This window comes from Anastrepha obliqua, chromosome 4 (assembly GCF_027943255.1).
Source record: "Anastrepha obliqua isolate idAnaObli1 chromosome 4, idAnaObli1_1.0, whole genome shotgun sequence".
Taxonomy (NCBI): domain Eukaryota; kingdom Metazoa; phylum Arthropoda; class Insecta; order Diptera; family Tephritidae; genus Anastrepha; species Anastrepha obliqua.
The window spans coordinates 104,410,660-104,430,098 of NC_072895.1; the positions used below are offsets into that span (position 1 = coordinate 104,410,660).

The following is a 19,439-nucleotide window of genomic DNA, read 5'->3' on the forward strand; positions in this document are numbered from 1 at the left end:
TGATTTAATTTAATCAAAATATTATATTTATATAATATAAAATTTAAAAAAAAATTTAAAATTTTATATTTATATAATATTTAATATTATATATTACATTATATAATATTTTCGTTAAAAATTTTGACTGAAAATGTTTTTCGATTTATATTAAAAGCAATTCAAGAAAATCGATAGGTCTTAAAAAAATGTCGGTTAGTTTGCTAAAAGAGCTAAACAGAAAAATGTTTACCGAATAAATTTTTAGCATAATTTAATTTACATTTATTAACAATAATTGGAGCACTTTTTCTTTTAACGATCAACTTCTACGTAATATTCCGTGGACAGTTTCAATTGCAGGTTTTTAAATACTTCTGAACATATTAAGTTTAAAAAAAATGTAAATAACTTTTTGAACTTTCGTATTTTTCATTTGAATTACCATTCGTTAGATTTGAAGAATTCGCATTTTAGTTGCAAGAAATTTGGTTGTTGTTGTTGTAGCAGCATAAACATGTACATACGGGGAATGCTGCTGAGGAGACAGTCCTGAGCCGAATATAAATCCGGGTCGTTCCGCTTACGTAGAATTGACTGTGTTGGAAACGAGAAATTTGGTCTAATATAAAAAGGCTTATTTTTAATAATTATTTCAAATAGAATTTATTGGGCTGAAAGTTTTTTTTTCACTGAATTACTTTGAGATTGAATCCAGGCAAACAAATATTACGTTTTGAAAAAATTGCTCTAAAATGTTTTCTATGATTTTCCAATTCAAAACTGTTTTGCCTGCTTTATAATTCACATTAAGTTATTCCAGTTTCGTTCTATTTGGCATACTTTTTTTTTTTAATTTTTCTAAATTTCAAACATTTTTCAATCCCTTGAAATCGCATTTTTCATCTTTTGATACTCTTTGGTGTTGTTGTTGTTGTTGTAGCAACATAAACATTCCCCATACTTACATACGGGGAATGTTGCTGGAGTGACAGTCCTTGGCCGGATATAAATCCGGGTCGTTTCGGTAACGTAGAACCGACTGTCGTGGAAACAGCGTTCCTACATTTTGGTTTAGAAGGTTTTGCAATTTTCAGTCTGATTCATATTTTATTTATCGGTTATAAAAATTTTGCTTTTCTATTTCGAAACCTTTTCACTATTGAAATCTGTATAAAATATCTGTTTAGACAAATTTTTTTTTTATTTTTCCTATCTCGAAATCGGTCTGTGTATCTCTTTGATCTATAAATCGTTTTAAATTGTATGTAATTTTTACAACATTTGACCAAAAAAAATATTGCTTAGTTAACAATTTCGAAAGTTGAGGCACATTATCATGCATCGCATCTAAAAAATGTATTTTTCTATTTTTTTTTTTTTATTTATTTGATGTAATAGGAGTTTGTTCTACTCATTTTTAAATATAAAAACTTATATTCACTTCAAATTGATCAAAATTGTATTTGGTGTAAAAATGTAAAATAATTTAATATTGAGTTTTATTTTCTTTTGATTCAAAACTTTTGTTCACTCAAAATTAGCAAGGTAGTTTTCAGTTTTATCTTTCTCTATTAATTGTGTTTATAATTTTTTTGATTTCGATTAACATAGAATTGAAATATTTCGATTTCGTAGTATTCATTTTACTTTATAAATCATTTATTTACTGAGTCTTGTGGTTTTTAATTAAATTCCCAAGTTTTTTTTATTAAAAGTCAATACTTATTTTTACTGAATCACTTACTAAATTTTTCGATTTGCATTTTTTATGCTTTTGTTAAAAATATTTTTTATACTGTAAGTCCATAGAAATTAGCTATTAAGTGCATATAAAGGGAAACGCCTCAACTAACTGTAAATTTGCGTATAAATATGAAAGAGGCAATGCAGTCTGTTCCAAATAAAGAAAAAGCACGACAATTAAAAGATTTGATCGAAAACCAAAACAAAAAAACTTTCAACTAAAAAATACAGAATCTCTCTCAACACTCTTCATTACAACCAACATTTTCCAACCTGCAACGCTTTGAAAACCCGTTAAAATTTACTTAAATGCTATACCGCTCTTTTCATGCTCATCTTCAAAATAAAATAAAACTAAACACACTATCGAATACCTCCACTCGTATCCTGTCGAACTAAAGTTGTACATTAGGGTGTAGCTATACTGACCTATAATAGTGAAAGAAAATAAATGTTCAAATATTGCATGTATAGTTGTGCTGCCAAATCCGTTTCGGAGAGTGGTTAATTGGACTTCAGTCATGACTGTCAAAGAACTAATTATTTTGAAAATTTTCTTAATGACAGTTGGAATTAAAGTTCACTTTTGTTCAACTTGCCTGAAGACCAATTGACGTTTTCTGCTTGAAATTTGTGACCCAACAACATTAATTACAAAGCGCACCATTTACTCGTGCATACATAAATCTTTCAAATTAGGCAAACAAAAAATTGTAGCGTTTTAAAAAGTATAAAAATAGAAAAACAGAAAAGAACTGCATAGAGAAACTGTAACATTTTGGAGAGTGTTAAGTAATAGTTAATGAAAATAAATAAAAAAGAAAAGCGATTAATATTGAAACTGATCTGTATCTGCTGCATGTGGCCACTCGTGTATTTTTCTCTGTGTTAAAATTACAATCCGCCGCGCACCAAACAAAAACATTTCAAAAAAGAAAACAAAATACGGAAAAACGTAAACGTAAACATTTAAACAATAATGCAAAAAAAAGCAAAAAAAAAAAGATTGTATTTAGTAACCTGTAGCATGAACGATTAAAACTTGAAGGCGTAAAAATAAAGTGTAGTTATGTGTGGATTTTTGGTGAAAAGCGCAAAGCAAAATGTATTAAAAATATATTAGAATATAAAAATATTTGCGCTTGCACAAAACATACAGCAGATCGTGTGTAATTTATATACATATAAGAAAACTGAATTTGAAAATGAAAAAATTATATATAAATATTGTACTAAAAAATAGTAATAAAAAATATAGGCATTTATTACGTTGTAAGTCTAAAAGTAAATGAAATGCAAAATTTTGTTTTCACATTGTGTAGTAGTAAAGCAGCAAAAACGGCGATACGAAAATTTTGTAATTTAAATAAATATTGCTTAATTAAGTTTATTATTATAATAATATGTTCTTTTTTTTGTTTTTTTGCTTTGCAATACAATTTATTTGTAAATTAATATATTCTTTATTAATGTTTTTGTTTTTTACAAACGCGCTGCCATAGCTCTATGTAACTTGTATATTTGAAATATAACAAATTGAGAAAAACTGATTCAACAAAAAAAAAACTATATATATAAATATATATAAAAATACGCTAAAAGAAAAATAGTATTGTGTTGTTGCCGCACAAGAGAGCAAAAAGAGTAAATACTGGAATATGAAAAGAGCAGTAAACACTTTAAATGTATATGTAAATTAGCAGTAAGTTTCGCGCGTATATTTATAAATATTGAATGAATAAATAAATCTATATATATATATATACATACGTATATTGAAAAGAATAAAAAAAAAAAAAACAAATTATGTATCAATCATGTTTATGTCGCTAAAAGTGAGTGTTTTACTTACTAAAATTACTGACGCTAACGTTTGCACACGGTGACGACTGATATGAAGACGCGTGGAGTGTTAAAATCTGGTCGGCCCCCTTTTGTATATTACTAAAAATCTGAAAAAAAGTAAATAAAAGATAAAAAATTATTTATCGATGAAATTTGCAAAACACAACACAAAAACAAAACAGAAACAAAGATTGCGAGAAAAAAGGTATATGCAAAAATGTTAATACATTTTTTCTAATAATAAGTATAAATATGTATATTTAAATATACTAAAATCATTTTAATGTAATACTTGAAGGTGTTTTATTCATCGAAAATTGTGATCATAAAGTCCAAGTAGTTCGAAAAGGTGCAATCGAAAAATGACTCATTATCCGCAACAATATTGGGTAGATATAGCGTGGAATGCGTGAAAATCCCTCAAAAGCCTACTTCTTTACATTGCATTATCAAATCTCAAGCGCATTTATTGAAAGTGGTGGAACTATACAAACAACAATGTTTTGTACGTTTGATTGTCACGCCAAGGTATTGACGAAGTAGAAAACAAAAAAAATAATTCGCCTTGTTTTATTATTTATGTGCTAACAGCTACATGGACACGGCGAAAGAAAAAAAAAACAATAAGCTGATTTATCAACACCGCCTTTTGCCTTGTCAAATCTAGATTCGACGATATAAAAAATCACATAAATAACTTCGCTTATCTACTAGTCGGTAAGTCAAAAGTCGAGGTGTGTTCGCCGTACTAAATAATTTAATATTTTTTACTTTTATTTAAATGGCGGGATGAAAATCCACTGGTGTGTAACGCGGTGCTAAAATTCAATGTTAGCTTCTTTAACAAACGAATGTAAATTTACTGTGTACTTTACACTGTTTTAAAGGTCGGAATTCACAGAGAGAACGTTGGTTCGAATCTCGGAACACCAAAATTAAGAAAAACATTTTTCTAATAACGCTCGCCCCTCGGCAGGCAATGGTAAACCTCCGAGTGTATTTCTGCCATGAAAAAGCTCCTCATAAAAATATCTGCCCTTCGGAGTCGGCTTAAAACTGTAATTCCCTCCATTTGTGGAACAACATCAAGACGCACACCACAAATAGGAGGAGGAACTCGCCAATTATAAAAAAAAAATAAAAAAAAGATCGACTAGTATATATTTATTTCTTACTGCACTAAGTTTGACACTATGAAAAACTTGGTGTATATAAGAGTTTACCTCTGCGCACTCACTCTCACTCAGAATCCAAAAATTATAGAGAAATAGATTGTGCCTTCTGAATTCGCTGTGACATAAGAGTCCATGTATAAACAATCAAAAGGAAGGGGAATGACTTGTTTGACCCGATTTACACGAGGAGACATCTGGAAGGGAAACATTTTGTTCGGGGGTGAAGGACGGTCGGGGAAGAGAGAAGGGATTTTGTCTCCCGTACTCGGCGACACGCTTTGCTCTTCTTATTCGTATTTCTTATCTTCAGCAATTTTTGACAGTTGCTTCATTCGTTTTCTCCTTTTGTGGAAGAATGTTGTAAGTTACGTGTTGGTTTTCAATCAAACGGAAGATAACAACGATGACAAACATCCAATCACTGCTTGGGAAATGCACGATTATTTTTGCTAGTAAAGTACATACATAAGTATTATTTAAAATAGTTATGGGACATGTTTATGTTGATTTCTAATTTTTCCCTGCATTTCTAGATACTCAAGTTAATTTTAAGTTAATTATTTACATATGAAGTATTTTTAATTTAATTTTTTTTATTCAAGTATAAGAATTTATAAATATATTTCAATAAAAAAAAAACAACAAATTATTTATTATTTAACCAGTTTGCATTTTTCATTCATATATTTAAGAAACTGTTGTCGAACGCTCTCTGCTTTACATGTAAGCGCGTGCTAGAATACATCCGAACCAGACGATGCTAAAGTATTAAATGTCAAAATGTCGCGGAAACATTTTTGCCCGTGTGAACGCGAATGAAACATCAAAAGAGAATTTCCAGTGTCTCCCTTCCAGATGTCTCATCGTGTAAATCGGGTCTTTGTGAAGAGGCAGTGGAAACAACCAAACATCAGAAGTTATACGCACACACACACTTTCTTTCACATAAAAACGAAAACAAACTACATTTGGAGGCTTTATATTATTTTGTGTTTTCACAATTTAACACACAGAACTTCGTTTTCATTTGTTTGATTAGTTTAAATCTCACAGCTCACAATATTACCAAGCCAATCACCGAATTTTCACAAACATGTAATTTCTCCTCCTTTTGTTTGTTTTGTATCGGAAAGGGAGCTGACGTCAGACTTGTCAAAATCGCGAAAAATAAAGTAACTGTTTTTTAAAGGCGCCACCTAAGGTACTCAATTCACCTTGAGTCATAACCATAGCCACATCTATATTTATCACTCTTGATAGAGATCAATTGAATTTTGGCCGTAATCTTAACCAATTGCATTGCCCTTATTGAAAACCCCTATATTACAATAACGATATTTATGTCTGCATTGAATTATGCATTCTATACACTCTGTGTTTCATACACGTACAAGTATCGCATTTTAGCCACATTGATAAAAATAAAAACAAACATATTTTTTAATCCTTAAGAATATTGAAAATTTTCACAATGACAGAATTTCAATGGCCATGGGAGTATACATTTCCACCATTTTTCACGTAAGTCACCAATCAACCATGAAATCTCACTCTTGAAATCTCGTCTTTTCTTTTCCTCCTAAGTTTACAGCCACACGAAGAGACACGCAATCAGCAAATTAAAGTATGGTCCGATCTCTTTCTGCAGTACCTCAAACATCTGAATAAATTCCAAGTTAATATTAATGAAAGTAGCTCTCCACTTTTCTACAATGAAACATTGAAACGTCGCTTAACACCCGAAACTATATTGCATATTTTGGAGCAATTGCGACAAACCGGTCATGCAGCACCACTGGATAAGCGACGCATAGAGTGGCAGGTATACTGGTATACATTGGAGGAGTATGCGAATATGGTGTACGATTGGGTGCAGCAGACGGGGCAGTTGAATACAATTTGCACGTTGTATGAAATTGCGTCTGGTGAGAATTCTGAGGGCATGGAATTTCATGGTGTTGATGAGGCAGTGCTGTTGAATGCATTGCGCATTTTGGAGAATAAAGGCAAATGTGAGATAGTGCAATTGGACGACAGTTATGGCATTAAATTCTTCTAGAAGTCAGTGTATTTATTATTTGTGTACGTCTGCATAACCTGCATTATTTTTTTCTGACAGTGATAAATAAAATATTAGTGAAAATATTTTTTAGAAAAGCCTGGACATCGAACTTTTATTTTTAATATTTTCATCTAGGCCAACAGAGTAGCTAATGGGAATTAAGTGTCGGGTTTGGTATAATGTAACATGGTCGATTTTAGGCAAACTATTATGACTTATTTACTGAAGCTTGGTAGAGATGTTAGAGAGTGGTTCAGGCACATCCTTTATAATTCCCAATGGTCGTGTTTAGTATAATGCCATCAATATCATCACTTTCCAATTTTAAAAACAAATAACAATTCATTGGAATTGACAACAGTGTAGTGTTGCCGGAAATAAAAATACAAGCAAAAATGAAGTGTTGTTGTAACAGCATAAACATTCCCAATATACATATGTACGTTGAATGCTGCTGGAGAGACAGTCCTTGGCCAGATATAAATCCGGGTTGTTCCGGTAACATAGAACCAACTGTCGTGGGAACGAAAAAAAGCGAAGTGGTTAAATTCAGTGTTGATGATGGCTATGGAAGTTATCACACCAGAGAACATTGATGCATCAAGCGCTATCGAAGGCCGCCCACGCGAAAAGGAGTTCTATCCAAAAAACCCTTTGTGCGGCTTTCAGTTTTAAGATGGGGATACACCCCTCTCTTCTCTCCTCCTCTCGTTACATCTTTTTTTTCAAAGCCTCCGGCATTATACTAAATATTCTCCAAATTTGCAAACATGTGCAAAAGAGGATAGAAGACGGCAAAACAGCTGATAGCGTTCGTGTTTTTTTGTAAATAAACTTCTTTTGAAAATAATGCTCAAGAAAGGCTTTTATAATATATTTCATCGACAGTAAAATTTCTTAATTTGTTTTCCGATTACGAACGTAATTGATATTCAAAGTGCTCTGTTTCTTTGTTGTTGCTTAGAAATTTTGACATACAAAATACCACATTGCAAAAACAAAATGCATGCAGAGAAATTCATATGAATTTACGTATTAGAGATATATATGTTGTTGCTTAATGCCACCACCTTGTATAAATTAGCTTTGATTACTGCTCACCAAGAACATTTCGCCGAGTAGAAATTGATCAACACAGAACGATTCGAATATAAAGGTTTTCGTTTTAAACGAGATGATCCAAACTATGGAAAAAACTAAGCCCCTGAATACAGTGGTAGCTGGTGCAGCAACATCAAATTACGATGGTTTTATTTGTTACATTTCTCATGTTACCTTTTTTTGATGTATATACATATGTATGCATATATATGAATTTATTTATTTTGTTATATGAGGTTGTATCTGTAAAAATCAGTTTTTTAGCACATCAACAAGAAATAAATTACAAAATTAAAAATACAATTTTTAAATCTTATGTGTCTCAAATTATTGTGATGAATTTAAATCCAAACAGGGTTTAAAATTAAATAATATATATAAATTAAATAAATATAAAATAAGAACAAAAAAAAGAGGTCTTAACGAGAGCTGTTTTGTGATAACTTGTACCATTACAAGTTTTGCGTGTTAACGAACAAACTTATTTTAATAATTTTTTTCATTTTCGTCCCCCTGTGCTTACAAATGACTCTATACTTCATTCTTTGCAACGTTTTTGCAGATCAGCTGAAGAGTTTTGTTTATGCACGAAAATAGTCGCGCTCAACTGATTTTTGTTTTATTAAGTGCATTAAGATAGATAGAAATATATAGTGAGGTAATATTCAACAACCTAAAATGAGTGAAGTTGTAAGTATACATGAGAATTAACTTGAAATCATTTACTTTAAGAAATAATATTTTGTTATGTTTCATTCACCAAAGAGTTGCGAGTTAGAGGTTGGCGACTTAAAACCACATGAAATAACGTTCCAGCATGCAATAGAAATTTCACCATTAATTAAGGAGCGCACCATTGGGCCAGATATGCCCGAGCCACGAGATGAAGAGCCGGAAAGTGCACCAATCATTTGCCAAAAAAGTCGGGTACAAAAACGAGAAAGCTCACCAAAGCTAATAATACCAGTGTTAAAACCTTCTTCGGTAAGTAACAATAACACGGATAATGCGTATTATTATCTAACGTCATTGTAACTAAAGTCCTTAGACTATGAATTGGTTAGCGCCACAATGATACTACGCGATGCTGAGGAAAAGCGCAAGAAACATGTACGGCAGCAAATGCACAATATGCAGGAAAAACAACTGGCCGTATTACGGGACAATGCGGCGCGCCTGCGAGAACAACAAGGCAAACAGGTGCAAGAGCTAATCGCGGAGAAACAACGCAGCGATGCACAAATAATACAAGAGGCTGAAAAACAGACAATGCTCGAATTGCAGGAATACGAGCAACAAATAAGCTCCATTCGCTTGCAAGCCAAGCGTCAGCTGCAACTTTTCTCCTTTCAATGTGTGGCCAAATACCACAGCGTTTTTCGTAGCAAATATGAAGCTGTTGCGAAAGCGTTGATTTCCATTGACAAACAAGCGCTGCTATCCTGCAGCGATTACAATCGCCAATTGAAAGAACTCGTCGAGTTATTCGAAACGCTAACTACCAAAATTAAAACAGATGAATGCGGCGCCGCAGAACTAAAACTCGCTGACAGTCTTTGTAATAAAATGGACGGTTTATATGCGACCATAAATGAAGATTTGGAAAAATTAGTAAAACAGCAAGAACACACGCAGCGAGAAGAGCAGCGCAAGGCCGAAGAACAAGTGCTCGCTGCTGCTTTGACCTTGTCGCAAACACCACAGGCACTGGTTGAGACAACAGCGCCAACCACTACAGAGCACTCACAAGTGGCACCTCAAACAGTGCCAGCACAGCAAACTCCTGAGACGCAGCTGCAACAGCACACACAGCCATTGACTCAACCATCGGTTCCTACAGAGCAAGTAAGCCACACTGCACCGACCGCAAATCAGGAGAACTCCGTTGCACAAAAATTCTATCAAGAAATCTACAGTTTTTATCAGGAAAAGGTAGATGGTGTGAAGCCTCTGCAATCGGATGAAAATATGAAGAAGTATAGGTTTGCTTGCCAGAAAGCGATTAACATACCATTGAATGCCATATCGGCAGTCAGTGCACAGCATTTGCAGGTTTGTACCATATATCTGACTGGAAAATGTAGTCTCTATAAAGATGTGTACCTATTTGTTATAGGATAAATTCGAACGAATTTTTAACTTCCTCAATGGACAACCACTCAAAACTGCGGAGGGACAAGTTAGCGTTAACGACCATCCCTTGGGTCGCAATTATTGCTTGTTGTTGACAGCGAAACGGTTTGTAAATCAAGGTGAAACCGCCATTTCCAGCAATCCACAAGCCGCTTTTCCTGTCGCCTCGGTTGTGGTCTCACTCTGGAAGCTCATACCCGAGTTTGGAAAACTTTTCCTTGCCTACATCTTTAAGGAATCGCCGTCTCTGGTGCCGTTGCGTAGTAAATCCGTGGAAGAGTACAACGACTTGAAACGACAGGCGGGTATTACACGTCTATATGCCGCCGTGATGATCACGAATGGACGTCGGGCCGACGGCCCGGATCACCCATATGGACTTGAGCATGCTTGGCGTTGGCTTGTTGATTACAGCAATCTTGAGCCTTTGCCCGACATTAGCGCGACATTGATTTTGGAAATGCTGCAGACATTGGGCTTCGCCATGTGTCGCACTTACGGCAAACAATTCTCTAAACTGCTTCTGTACATCCAACGCGATTATTTTGCAAGATTGGTACAAGTGGACGAAGGTGGCCCGCGTACGCGTTTGGAAATGCTCTTCATGAATTGTTTGAATCAGAAACAAATCCCTGAGCCGCAAGGCACACTCGGGCCTTCTTTTTGGTAGTCCAGGTGCAGATAAAACACAGCATCATTAAATTTATAAGTCTAGTACTATGTGTAGCATTATTGTTGTAAGACGAAAAATTCAGCCGAAGCGGCTGTTTTAGATCTACTCTCGTTTTCAATTTTAAATCTATAAGCAACAATTTATTTGTCTCCAGTTTAGAGAGAATTTTGTTATTTAATAAATTCTTGTAATTTTACATCATTTCATATCAGAGAAGCTAGTAAATTATCTTTTATTGTTTCTAAATTTGTAGCAAAATCCAGGCTACTGCTAGTTTAACCGATATTTATGCCACTAACGTGAGGCGAAATGGATTTTCTTTATAGTTGGTTTTTGTTTGCTTAGTCGTCTTCATCGTCTCCATCTTCAATATCCAGGTCATCCAGCTCATCTACAAGACCCATAAATAGTTCCTTGTTAATGGGTGCTGCATCGTTGGCAGGTATGCTATTTTCATCGCTTGTTGCTGCAGTAGCAGTTGCAGCTTCCTCTTCAGCCGCTTGCTTCGCCGCCGCGTCAGATTGCTCCTGCAAGCGCGATTCAGAGGCTACGGTTCCCGTGCCATCCGCTTCCTGAGCAGCCAGTGAAAGTGCAGCTAAATCTAATTCCTTGAATTCCATTACATCTTCGTCGTCTGAACGCTCGTAGTTATCAAATGCTGCATCACCTTCTTCCATTGGACCATCATCGACAAGGTCAGGATTGAAACTGAACATTTCCCTTCCGGAAATTCCAAATTGTTTGCCTTTGCTAAAGTCACTCTTCTTTTTCTCCTCTTCTGCAGCCATTTTATCTTTCTTTTCTTGTATCTTGCGTTTCTTCCAAGCCAAAAAAGTTTCCAGAGTAACGCGTGTTTGATTTGAGCCGAGTGCGGCGCGCTCTCTTTCAATTAGATCAACTAAAGAAATCTCACTAGGTTTGTCGTCCTTCTTTTTATCTTTTTTCAGCACATATCCTTGTGGTAGCGCGTGCCGGTAGATGCATTTTGCACCGTTGGGACACTCCCAAAACCAACCATATTTGGATTTCTCCACAGCTTCAAGGAAATATTTACATATCTTAAAAAGAGACATTAAATCTGTTACATTAAATTGAAGATAATATTGCAAATTTGCTCACGATATCAGTTGTTGGTCTCTTCTTTTCGTCAGAGTGCTTTTTATCTACCACTTCCTTCAATTTGGCATCATCCCAATTGGCCATGTTGTCATCAGGATCATCATCGCGCATATCCACATATATTGAGCGCTTCTCGGTCTATTCGAACAAAACATAAAAAAAATTACATGCTTTTTTTTTTGTGCTACAGTAAAGCTTACCTTTTGTTCAATGGTCAAGTCGTGCGAGAACTTACACTTATCCCCCTTAGTACAGCTACCTTGTTTGAAGAACGCACACACTACCGATTTTGGATCTGTGCCCTTTTCCACTTTCTGCATTTGCACGGGTCGGAAGATCATGGCCAATTCACGCTGCTCTTGCAGCTTCTTCTCCTTATCATCCTTTCGTTTATCGCCATCGGTACGTGGGTGCTGACCACCGGACTGCACTTGTTTTTGTACTTGCTGTATGAATTTCTGCTGTTTGGAGCCTTTCTTGTTCTTTAAACCAAAAGTCTTATCCTGCAAACAGTTTAATTGAAGTGGCAATATGTATAAATGAGTTGGCGACGAGCAGCAATAAACATCAGTGTAGAAAGTTAGGTTAGGCGTATTTCAATATTCCTTCAGTGGAGACTTCAAAGTAACCTTACCTCAATGATCTTCTCCTTCTTCTTTTGCTCGGTTTTTTTGCTTGCAGCAGGAGCTTTTTTCGGTGGCATTTTGGAAACAATACAGTATTTCGCGGCTGCAAGTTTGTTTCGCCCGTGTGGCTTAATAAAAACAGTTCATAAAAGAAACCTGCAAATTACAATCGACAATTCGCTGTCAAAAAGCAAAATGTCAAAGTTTGGCTGTTACGCAGTATTGCCATTTAAAAGTTCTTTTAAGAAATAATCTATAGCAGTATCTTTAATTTCTTGTTATTTTTGATCACTTTTATGAAATTGGTTTAATTTAATAATATTTATATGTAATTAAAATTATTCTAACGCTATAAATCTTTGCTTAGCTCCTTGTGAGGCATTTATTCCTTGAGCAACATTTCTTTGTCTTTGCCTCAGTTGCTGCCTGCTACCGGTTTTAGACCTTAAAGTACGTTCACATATACATTAATTACCAACAAATCCACAAAATTAATCTACCCGTTCACATATGGCAGATCAATACTGTTGTGAAAGGAATATTTCGTTGTTTTTGGTTTGTTTAATTATTATTAACGATATGAAGAAAAGACAAGGAGAGGAAATAGCTAATTTAATTGCGCAATTGGCTGCTAATAATAAACAGTTAGAGGGAATCCGTAAACGATGTTTACTAAGGTTTCAAAAAATTATGGCAGCAATACGCATTCGAAATTCAATATTACATTTTATAATAAGTAATAAGATGACACTCGGGACGCACGCTATTTTCTGTTATATGAATACATAGTTAATAATACCTAACAAATATTTTATTAGAATTATGCCTAAAAACCTGTTTTCTTTGCCGGCATCCATTTTGTTTAGTTTGACGTTTTTCTTTACACGCGTAAAAATAACGATCTATTACACAGAAAACACAGGGTTGCATGTCAAAAAGTATGGTTACTATCTAGGATTATTTTATAATCTCAGATTTTGGGAGAGAAATTTTGTATGGGAAATCTAGCTTTTTGATTACGGATTGGGAGTAAATCACGAAAAAGTGGATCATCTACTTATATGTGAACGTATTATTATTTGGGGTTTTAAACGGCTGGTATTGGTGTGCGATCGACCAGGTAAAGAGGGGCGTCGTGGATTTAGTGGGGAAAGCTAGAGATTCCTCGCAGTGAAAAAGGTTGGCGAGATGAACGTTCACTTTGGACCACAAGTCATCAATGCCATTGCTGGACGGCATTATCGAACAATCGTCAGCATAGGGGGCCAACTCTATGGTTGTTGGGTGAGCTTCGAAATATAGAAGCTGAAAAGCAAGAATGAAATGACACTGCGGCACTTCTTGCTATATCCTCCTCTGTTTTGAGCTGTGGTCTCGAAAGTTAACACATGATTGCCGTCCACTCAAGTAATTCGCGGACCACCCATTCAGTCCAAGGGGAACTCTCTGTTAAGAGATTTGGTCTCGAAATAGCACTGACGAATGATGACCACTCAGGTAGTTCGCGGTCCACCTCTTCAGCCACGGCGAGAGTGTCGACTGTTGGTTATCAATTAGTAGCATGGAATGGTTGACTGTATCGAAAGCCTTGGACAGGTCCAATGCTGCTAGAACAGTCTTCTCGCAGGGGCTGTTTTGGTTGAGCTCACGATTAATCCAAATGTTTACGGCGGGGAGTGCCATAGTGCTACTGTGCACTCTACGGAAACCATGTTGATGCACAATTGGAGTCAGGAGTTTCGTGAAGATTGGGAGTAGGAGGGGCTAACTTATATTCACAAAGGAGTTGTTGGACGATAAGACTCCCCTTGTTTAGCGGATTTCCTACTCTTAATGTACCCAAGTTTTACAGCATCAACATGTTAATCCGGTCGGTACCGGAGAAAGTGAAATGGATTGCCGGCTAAAAAAGTTCGAGCATCTCTTCGGGTCCCACGAAGTACAAACACCGAAAGTGATTGCCCCCTATAGTTGTGCTTCGTCGGGTTCGATAAGGACCAGAGCTTACTCACACCCGAGGTGAAGTTGCAGATGTTCAGGTGCTTAGCCCATTTAGTGCGCTTGTGCTGGATGACCAGTTGCCGAAGCTCTAAATTTTTTTTTTTTTTTTGTGTAAATACTATTTTATTTGCAATCTATCTAAATACAATGATATTCAGCAAATTAGGTCTTATAATCTAATAGCAGCAGTAGTATTTGCACAAATGCAAAACTACATATAAAATTACGATATTTGTTCAAATCTTATATCTTAAATGTATTAATTAAATTTTATTTTTACTAATGAGTTGCTTATCTTCATATAGGAACTCATGTATTTTGTTTTTGACGTGATAACGTCTTATAATTCGATTTAACAGGCTGCACGCACGAAAAAATGTGTCGTTACCTTGCTCATTAGTGTTACCTTGCTCATTGCCGTTACCTTGCTCATGTGTCGTTACCTTGCTCATTGCCGTTACCTTGAATGAACTGCAAGCGAAAGCGCGGAACGAACGATAAAGCAAACAAAGCAAACGAACGGCAACGTTCGACATCTTGCTCTCTCCTACTTAAGTGAGCGTATATATGTATGTATATGCGCATATGTATATATATAAATTCACGTATTTGTATTTGCATATGCCTTCTTATTGATTTTTATTAATTTGATTTACTTGAAGAATTTAAAATAAAACCAAGTTTGTTAATAATACCTGTTGTTTTAATGTTATTATTATTTTTTGCCGTGATAACGTCTTATAATTCTATGTAGCCGGCTGCACGCACCAAAAAATGCGTCGTTATCTTGCTCATGCATCGTTACCTTGCTTGAACAGCATGTTATGTTATGTTATGCTATGTTATGTTATGTTATGTTATGTTATGTTATGTTATGTTATGTTATGTTATGTTATGTTATGTTATGTTATGTTATGTTATGTTATGTTATGTTATGTTATGTTATGTTATGTTATGTTATGTTATGTTATGTTATGTTATGTTATGTTATGTTATGTTATGTTATGTTATGTTATGTTATGTTATGTTATGTTATGTTATGTTATGTTATGTTATGTTATGTTATGTTATGTTATGTTATGTTATGTTATGTTATGTTATGTTATGTTATGTTATGTTATGTTATGTTATGTTATGTTATGTTATGTTATGTTATGTTATGTTATGTTATGTTATGTTATGTTATGTTATGTTATGTTATGTTATGTTATGTTATGTTATGTTAAAGTATATTATGTTATGTTAATGTCGACTCATTCTCTATATCCATACAAAATATCTATCAAACAAATAAAATTAAAATTTTCTTTTGAAAAATGCAACCATTCAATCAGTATTTTCTTATGACGTTATCACGTTAAACTATCGTCAGTAAACCGACTTTACACACAACCTCTTTTTTATTTAGTGTTGAATAAATAATTTAATTCAGCAAAATTAGAGAAATGGCAAGTCTAAGATATGATTACGCTTCAGTCGTATTGTTTCATTACTTGAGTCTAATAAGCATATAGCATTCGTATTTACATGGTTTGACAGCCGTGCAAGATATCTGTTAGAAAAGTTTGGAATTTCACTCTTTATAAATGGAATATCTACATATGTAAGTCCTTGTGTATTGCTTCATTTGTGACAAACCAAGGGGAGTTAACAAGAGCACGCAAAGTTTTTGATTGGTAGCGTTGCAGGATTTCTATATTCGATTTGCTAGCAGTTCCCCAAAGCTGTATACCGTAGGTCCATGCAGGCTTTAAAATAGCTTTATATAGTCTTATTTTGTTTTCTAAACTAAGCTGAGATTTGCGACCAAGCAGCCAGTGCATTCGCTTGGTTTTATTTTTAAGCTGCTCTTGTTTTGCCTTAATATGGGATTTCCAAGTAAAGCGTCGATCTAAATGCATTCCTAAATATGTCACCTTGGTATTCGTTGGTATTACAGCATTATTTAAAAATATTCTAGGACAGTTATCTTTCCTTAAGGGGTTAGGGGTAGTCAGAATTTTCAAAAAATCGATTTTTTTTTTTGCATTTTCTTAAAGTATAATGTTTTAAAAATATTGTGTAAAAATTTGAAGTGAATCCGACAAATACTTTTCAATTTATTCAACAATTAACAAAGGGCGCCCGGCCGCTCCGGAGCCGATAGCAAAACTTTAAATGCGTTTTTCTCAAAACTATGTTTTTCAAACTGGTGAACACTGTAACTTAAAAACCGCTACGTAGATTTCAATAAAATTTATACAGCTTTTGAAAAACATAAAAAACTTGTGCCTGATCGAAGGATTTTTTTTTTCAAAAATTTCGATTTTTTTTTAACAATTAACTGTTGGTTTTTTTTTCTAAAATCTGGAAAAAATTTTCTGAGGCCGCCATTTTGTTCATTTTGAAATAAAAAGCTTCGATCAGGCACAAGATTATCTGTTGATAAAACTAATTTTTCTTGTCCGATTGGTTTTAGATGAATCTGCAAGGACTTGTGATGTTCACCGCAAGGGACTTCTGGAGAAACGGGCTTCACACAAACAGCGGTAACTTTTGCAATTATTAATTTTTTTTTTTGAAATTTTGGTGAAGTCAAGTTAAAACATGATGTTTTTATGCTATGTTTTTATTTTTGTTAAATAAATTAATTAAGTAGCAAAAAAAAATTCGTGAAAATCATCATTTTTTCGGGCCTCTGACTACCCCTAACCCCTTAACGTAAAGGTGACATGGGTAGACTTGTCGGAGTTAACTTTGATTCTCCATTTATCAAGCCAAATTTCTAAAATATTTAGTTGGTTTCGCAGCAAAGAGGATGCTTTTGCAGGTGAATCGCTAGAAGCTATGAAGGCTGTATCGTCAGCGTAAGTAGCCACTTCCACTTCTTCTGTTATTGGCATGTCGGAAGTAAATATTGTGTATAGGACGGGGCCCAACACACTACCCTGGGGCACATCAGCGCTAATATTGTATATTTCTGAAGACGCATCTCGGTGTCTAACATAAAAGTGCCTTTCACTCAGATAGGATTTAAGGATCAAATAGAAATGTGCTGGCAGGAGTTTTTTAATTTTGTATAGAAGTCCCACATGCCATACTCTATCGAATGCCTGTTGAACATCTTAAAAAGCTGCAGAACAGTATTGCTTCCTCTCTAGCGCATCCCTAATTACATTTACAACCCTGTGGCATTGTTCTGGTGTGCCATGTCTCACCCTGAATCCAAACTGATGTTCGGGAATGATGTTGTGGTCCCCTACTACTGGTAACATTCTCTTCAAACATATTCGTTCGAATATTTTCGAGAGCGTTACAAGCAAACTAATGGGGCGGTAAGACTTAAGAAAGGTTTCGGGTTTATTTGGTTTTGGCACCATAACAACAACAGCACATTTCCATTGTGTTGGGTAGTGATTTACATTGAGAATGGCATTGTAGATTACACAGTTCTGCGAGGTAGAGTTTCTAAAACGGCTATAGGTGTTTCTTGAAGGTTTTTTTATGCTGAAAACGAATATGACCTTGAAAATGCTCCAGCACGTCAGGATTTTTGGCAATTTGAGATTAAATAGTCAAAAAATGCAGATTTTCGCCATTCTTTTAATTTTTTTTTGAGCAAGACAAAGTTTTTTTTTTAATTTTCCACAACGGCATCGCAAAGTACTAGTCTTCAGCTTTAAAATCCATTTTTAAAAATATTTTTGCGATTAATATAAAAAAAGTTATACTATTTTGAATTCACCCTTTACAGGGGCGTTAGAGAGTTAGAAAGGTTGAATTTGCATATCTAAAAGTCTCCAATTCAAAATAGAATAACTTTTTTTATATTAATCGTAAAAATATTTTAAAAAAAGGACCTTAAAGCTAAAGAGTAGTACTTTGCGATGCCGCTGTGGAAAATTAAAAAAAAAATTTACCTTGCTCAAAATCTGCATTTTTTGACTATTTAACCTCAAATTGCCAAAAATTCTGACGTGCTGGAGCATTTTCAAGGTCATATTCGTTTTCAGCATAAAAAAACCTTGAAGAAACACTCATAGCGGTTGTAGAAACTGTAAAAAAGCGAGATTTCGCAGGCCTGTGTTATTGTAAGGAATTCAATAGCTTTCTCAGGTAGAGCTTTAACTACTTTGCTATCAAAGCAGTCATATCCAGGAGCCTTGCAGTTATTTAGTCTAAGTAATTATTTCTTCAGATACTTCACTATTTGATATCCGGCTGATCGGAAAATCCATTTGACATGGGGATTCAAGAAAATTTGTAAACTCCGCATCGTCATTGGCGCCAATTGGAAGATTTGGCTGAAAAATTTGATAGAGGTGTCTCTGTCTCTGTTTTACTTTCATCGCTTCTGCACCATACCCCATTAGAATCCCTAATGCTGACATTACGCTTGATCGGCCGCTTTATATATTTAGTAGCCCTCCAGATTTTTTGTTCATCGTTTTTTGTAGGTTCAAGTATTTTGATGAAAGAACTAAACGATTGATTTCTGAGATCAGATAGTTTTGTTTTGAGTTCTTTCGTAGCTTTATTCAGTGCTCTTTTATTAGCGGGGTATCTGTTTTCCTGCCAGATTTTTCGTAATCTTCTTTTTTTATTAATTAGAAGTAGTATTTCAGGAGGGACTTGTACATGGTCATTAGAAGAGAGTTTCTCTCTCAAGGAGCTGGACAAATACGCTGCCTCATGAATAACATTACTGAATGTGTCTATTGCTGCATCGAGTTCGAATCCTGTTTCTATTGATACGACTCCTGTTCTAAATTGAAATCCTTTATTCGATGATCCTTGGGATGGGCCTGGCGTAGGCGGTCACGCTCGTTTGCTAGAACGGCTGTTTCGGCTAAGAAATCGTGGCGTAAGTCCCGGATCCTTTCAGCCAGGATGAAGCGAGCCGCAGCAGCGATAATCGCCTTGCGGAAGAGCGGCGATGTGTCTTTGGTGAATTCCTCGAAGCCGCCCCAATGACCTTTGTTGAAGTCAATGTAGGAGCG

At 34.9% G+C, this 19,439-nt stretch overlaps 3 protein-coding genes across 3 annotated transcripts; 2 read left to right on the top strand and 1 right to left on the bottom strand.

Annotated features, from left to right (window-relative positions):
• Window positions 1-6,135: 6,135 nt before the first annotated feature.
• LOC129244006 (vacuolar protein-sorting-associated protein 25) lies at window positions 6,136-6,909 on the top strand. Its single transcript, XM_054881576.1, has 2 exons — window positions 6,136-6,266; window positions 6,330-6,909. The coding sequence occupies exons 1-2, from the start codon at window positions 6,217-6,219 to the stop codon at window positions 6,802-6,804; spliced, it is 525 nt and encodes a 174-aa protein (XP_054737551.1). The 5' UTR covers window positions 6,136-6,216; the 3' UTR covers window positions 6,805-6,909.
• Window positions 6,910-8,454: 1,545 nt separating this feature from the next.
• On the top strand, window positions 8,455-10,939 carry LOC129244004 (mRNA export factor Gle1). Its single transcript, XM_054881574.1, has 4 exons — window positions 8,455-8,598; window positions 8,674-8,892; window positions 8,950-9,960; window positions 10,025-10,939. The coding sequence occupies exons 1-4, from the start codon at window positions 8,587-8,589 to the stop codon at window positions 10,709-10,711; spliced, it is 1,929 nt and encodes a 642-aa protein (XP_054737549.1). The 5' UTR covers window positions 8,455-8,586; the 3' UTR covers window positions 10,712-10,939.
• Window positions 10,854-12,697, bottom strand: LOC129244005 (zinc finger CCCH domain-containing protein 15 homolog). Its single transcript, XM_054881575.1, has 4 exons — window positions 12,468-12,697; window positions 12,034-12,336; window positions 11,834-11,971; window positions 10,854-11,772 (listed from the first exon to the last, which is right to left on the bottom strand). Exons 1-4 carry the CDS (start codon window positions 12,534-12,536, stop codon window positions 11,056-11,058), a joined length of 1,227 nt encoding a protein of 408 aa, XP_054737550.1. The 5' UTR covers window positions 12,537-12,697; the 3' UTR covers window positions 10,854-11,055.
• Window positions 12,698-19,439: the final 6,742 nt, after the last annotated feature.

What these genes read in the sequence shown, in the direction of transcription:
- LOC129244006 (XM_054881576.1), top strand. Translation starts at nt 6,217, where the DNA reads ATGACAGAATTTCAATGGCCATGGGAGTATACATTTCCACCATTTTTC. An exon ending in ACATTTCCACCATTTTTCAC is followed by an intron (nt 6,267 to 6,329) that starts GTAAGTCACCAA and finishes TTTCCTCCTAAG; the next exon opens with TTTACAGCCACACGAAGAGA.
- LOC129244004 (XM_054881574.1), top strand. An exon ending in CAGTGTTAAAACCTTCTTCG is followed by an intron (nt 8,893 to 8,949) that starts GTAAGTAACAAT and finishes TTGTAACTAAAG; the next exon opens with TCCTTAGACTATGAATTGGT. An exon ending in TCAGTGCACAGCATTTGCAG is followed by an intron (nt 9,961 to 10,024) that starts GTTTGTACCATA and finishes TATTTGTTATAG; the next exon opens with GATAAATTCGAACGAATTTT.
- LOC129244005 (XM_054881575.1), bottom strand. Translation starts at nt 12,536, where the DNA reads ATGCCACCGAAAAAAGCTCCTGCTGCAAGCAAAAAAACCGAGCAAAAG. An exon ending in AGAAGGAGAAGATCATTGAG is followed by an intron (nt 12,337 to 12,467) that starts GTAAGGTTACTT and finishes AACTGTTTGCAG; the next exon opens with GATAAGACTTTTGGTTTAAA. An exon ending in AGAGACCAACAACTGATATC is followed by an intron (nt 11,773 to 11,833) that starts GTGAGCAAATTT and finishes TCTCTTTTTAAG; the next exon opens with ATATGTAAATATTTCCTTGA.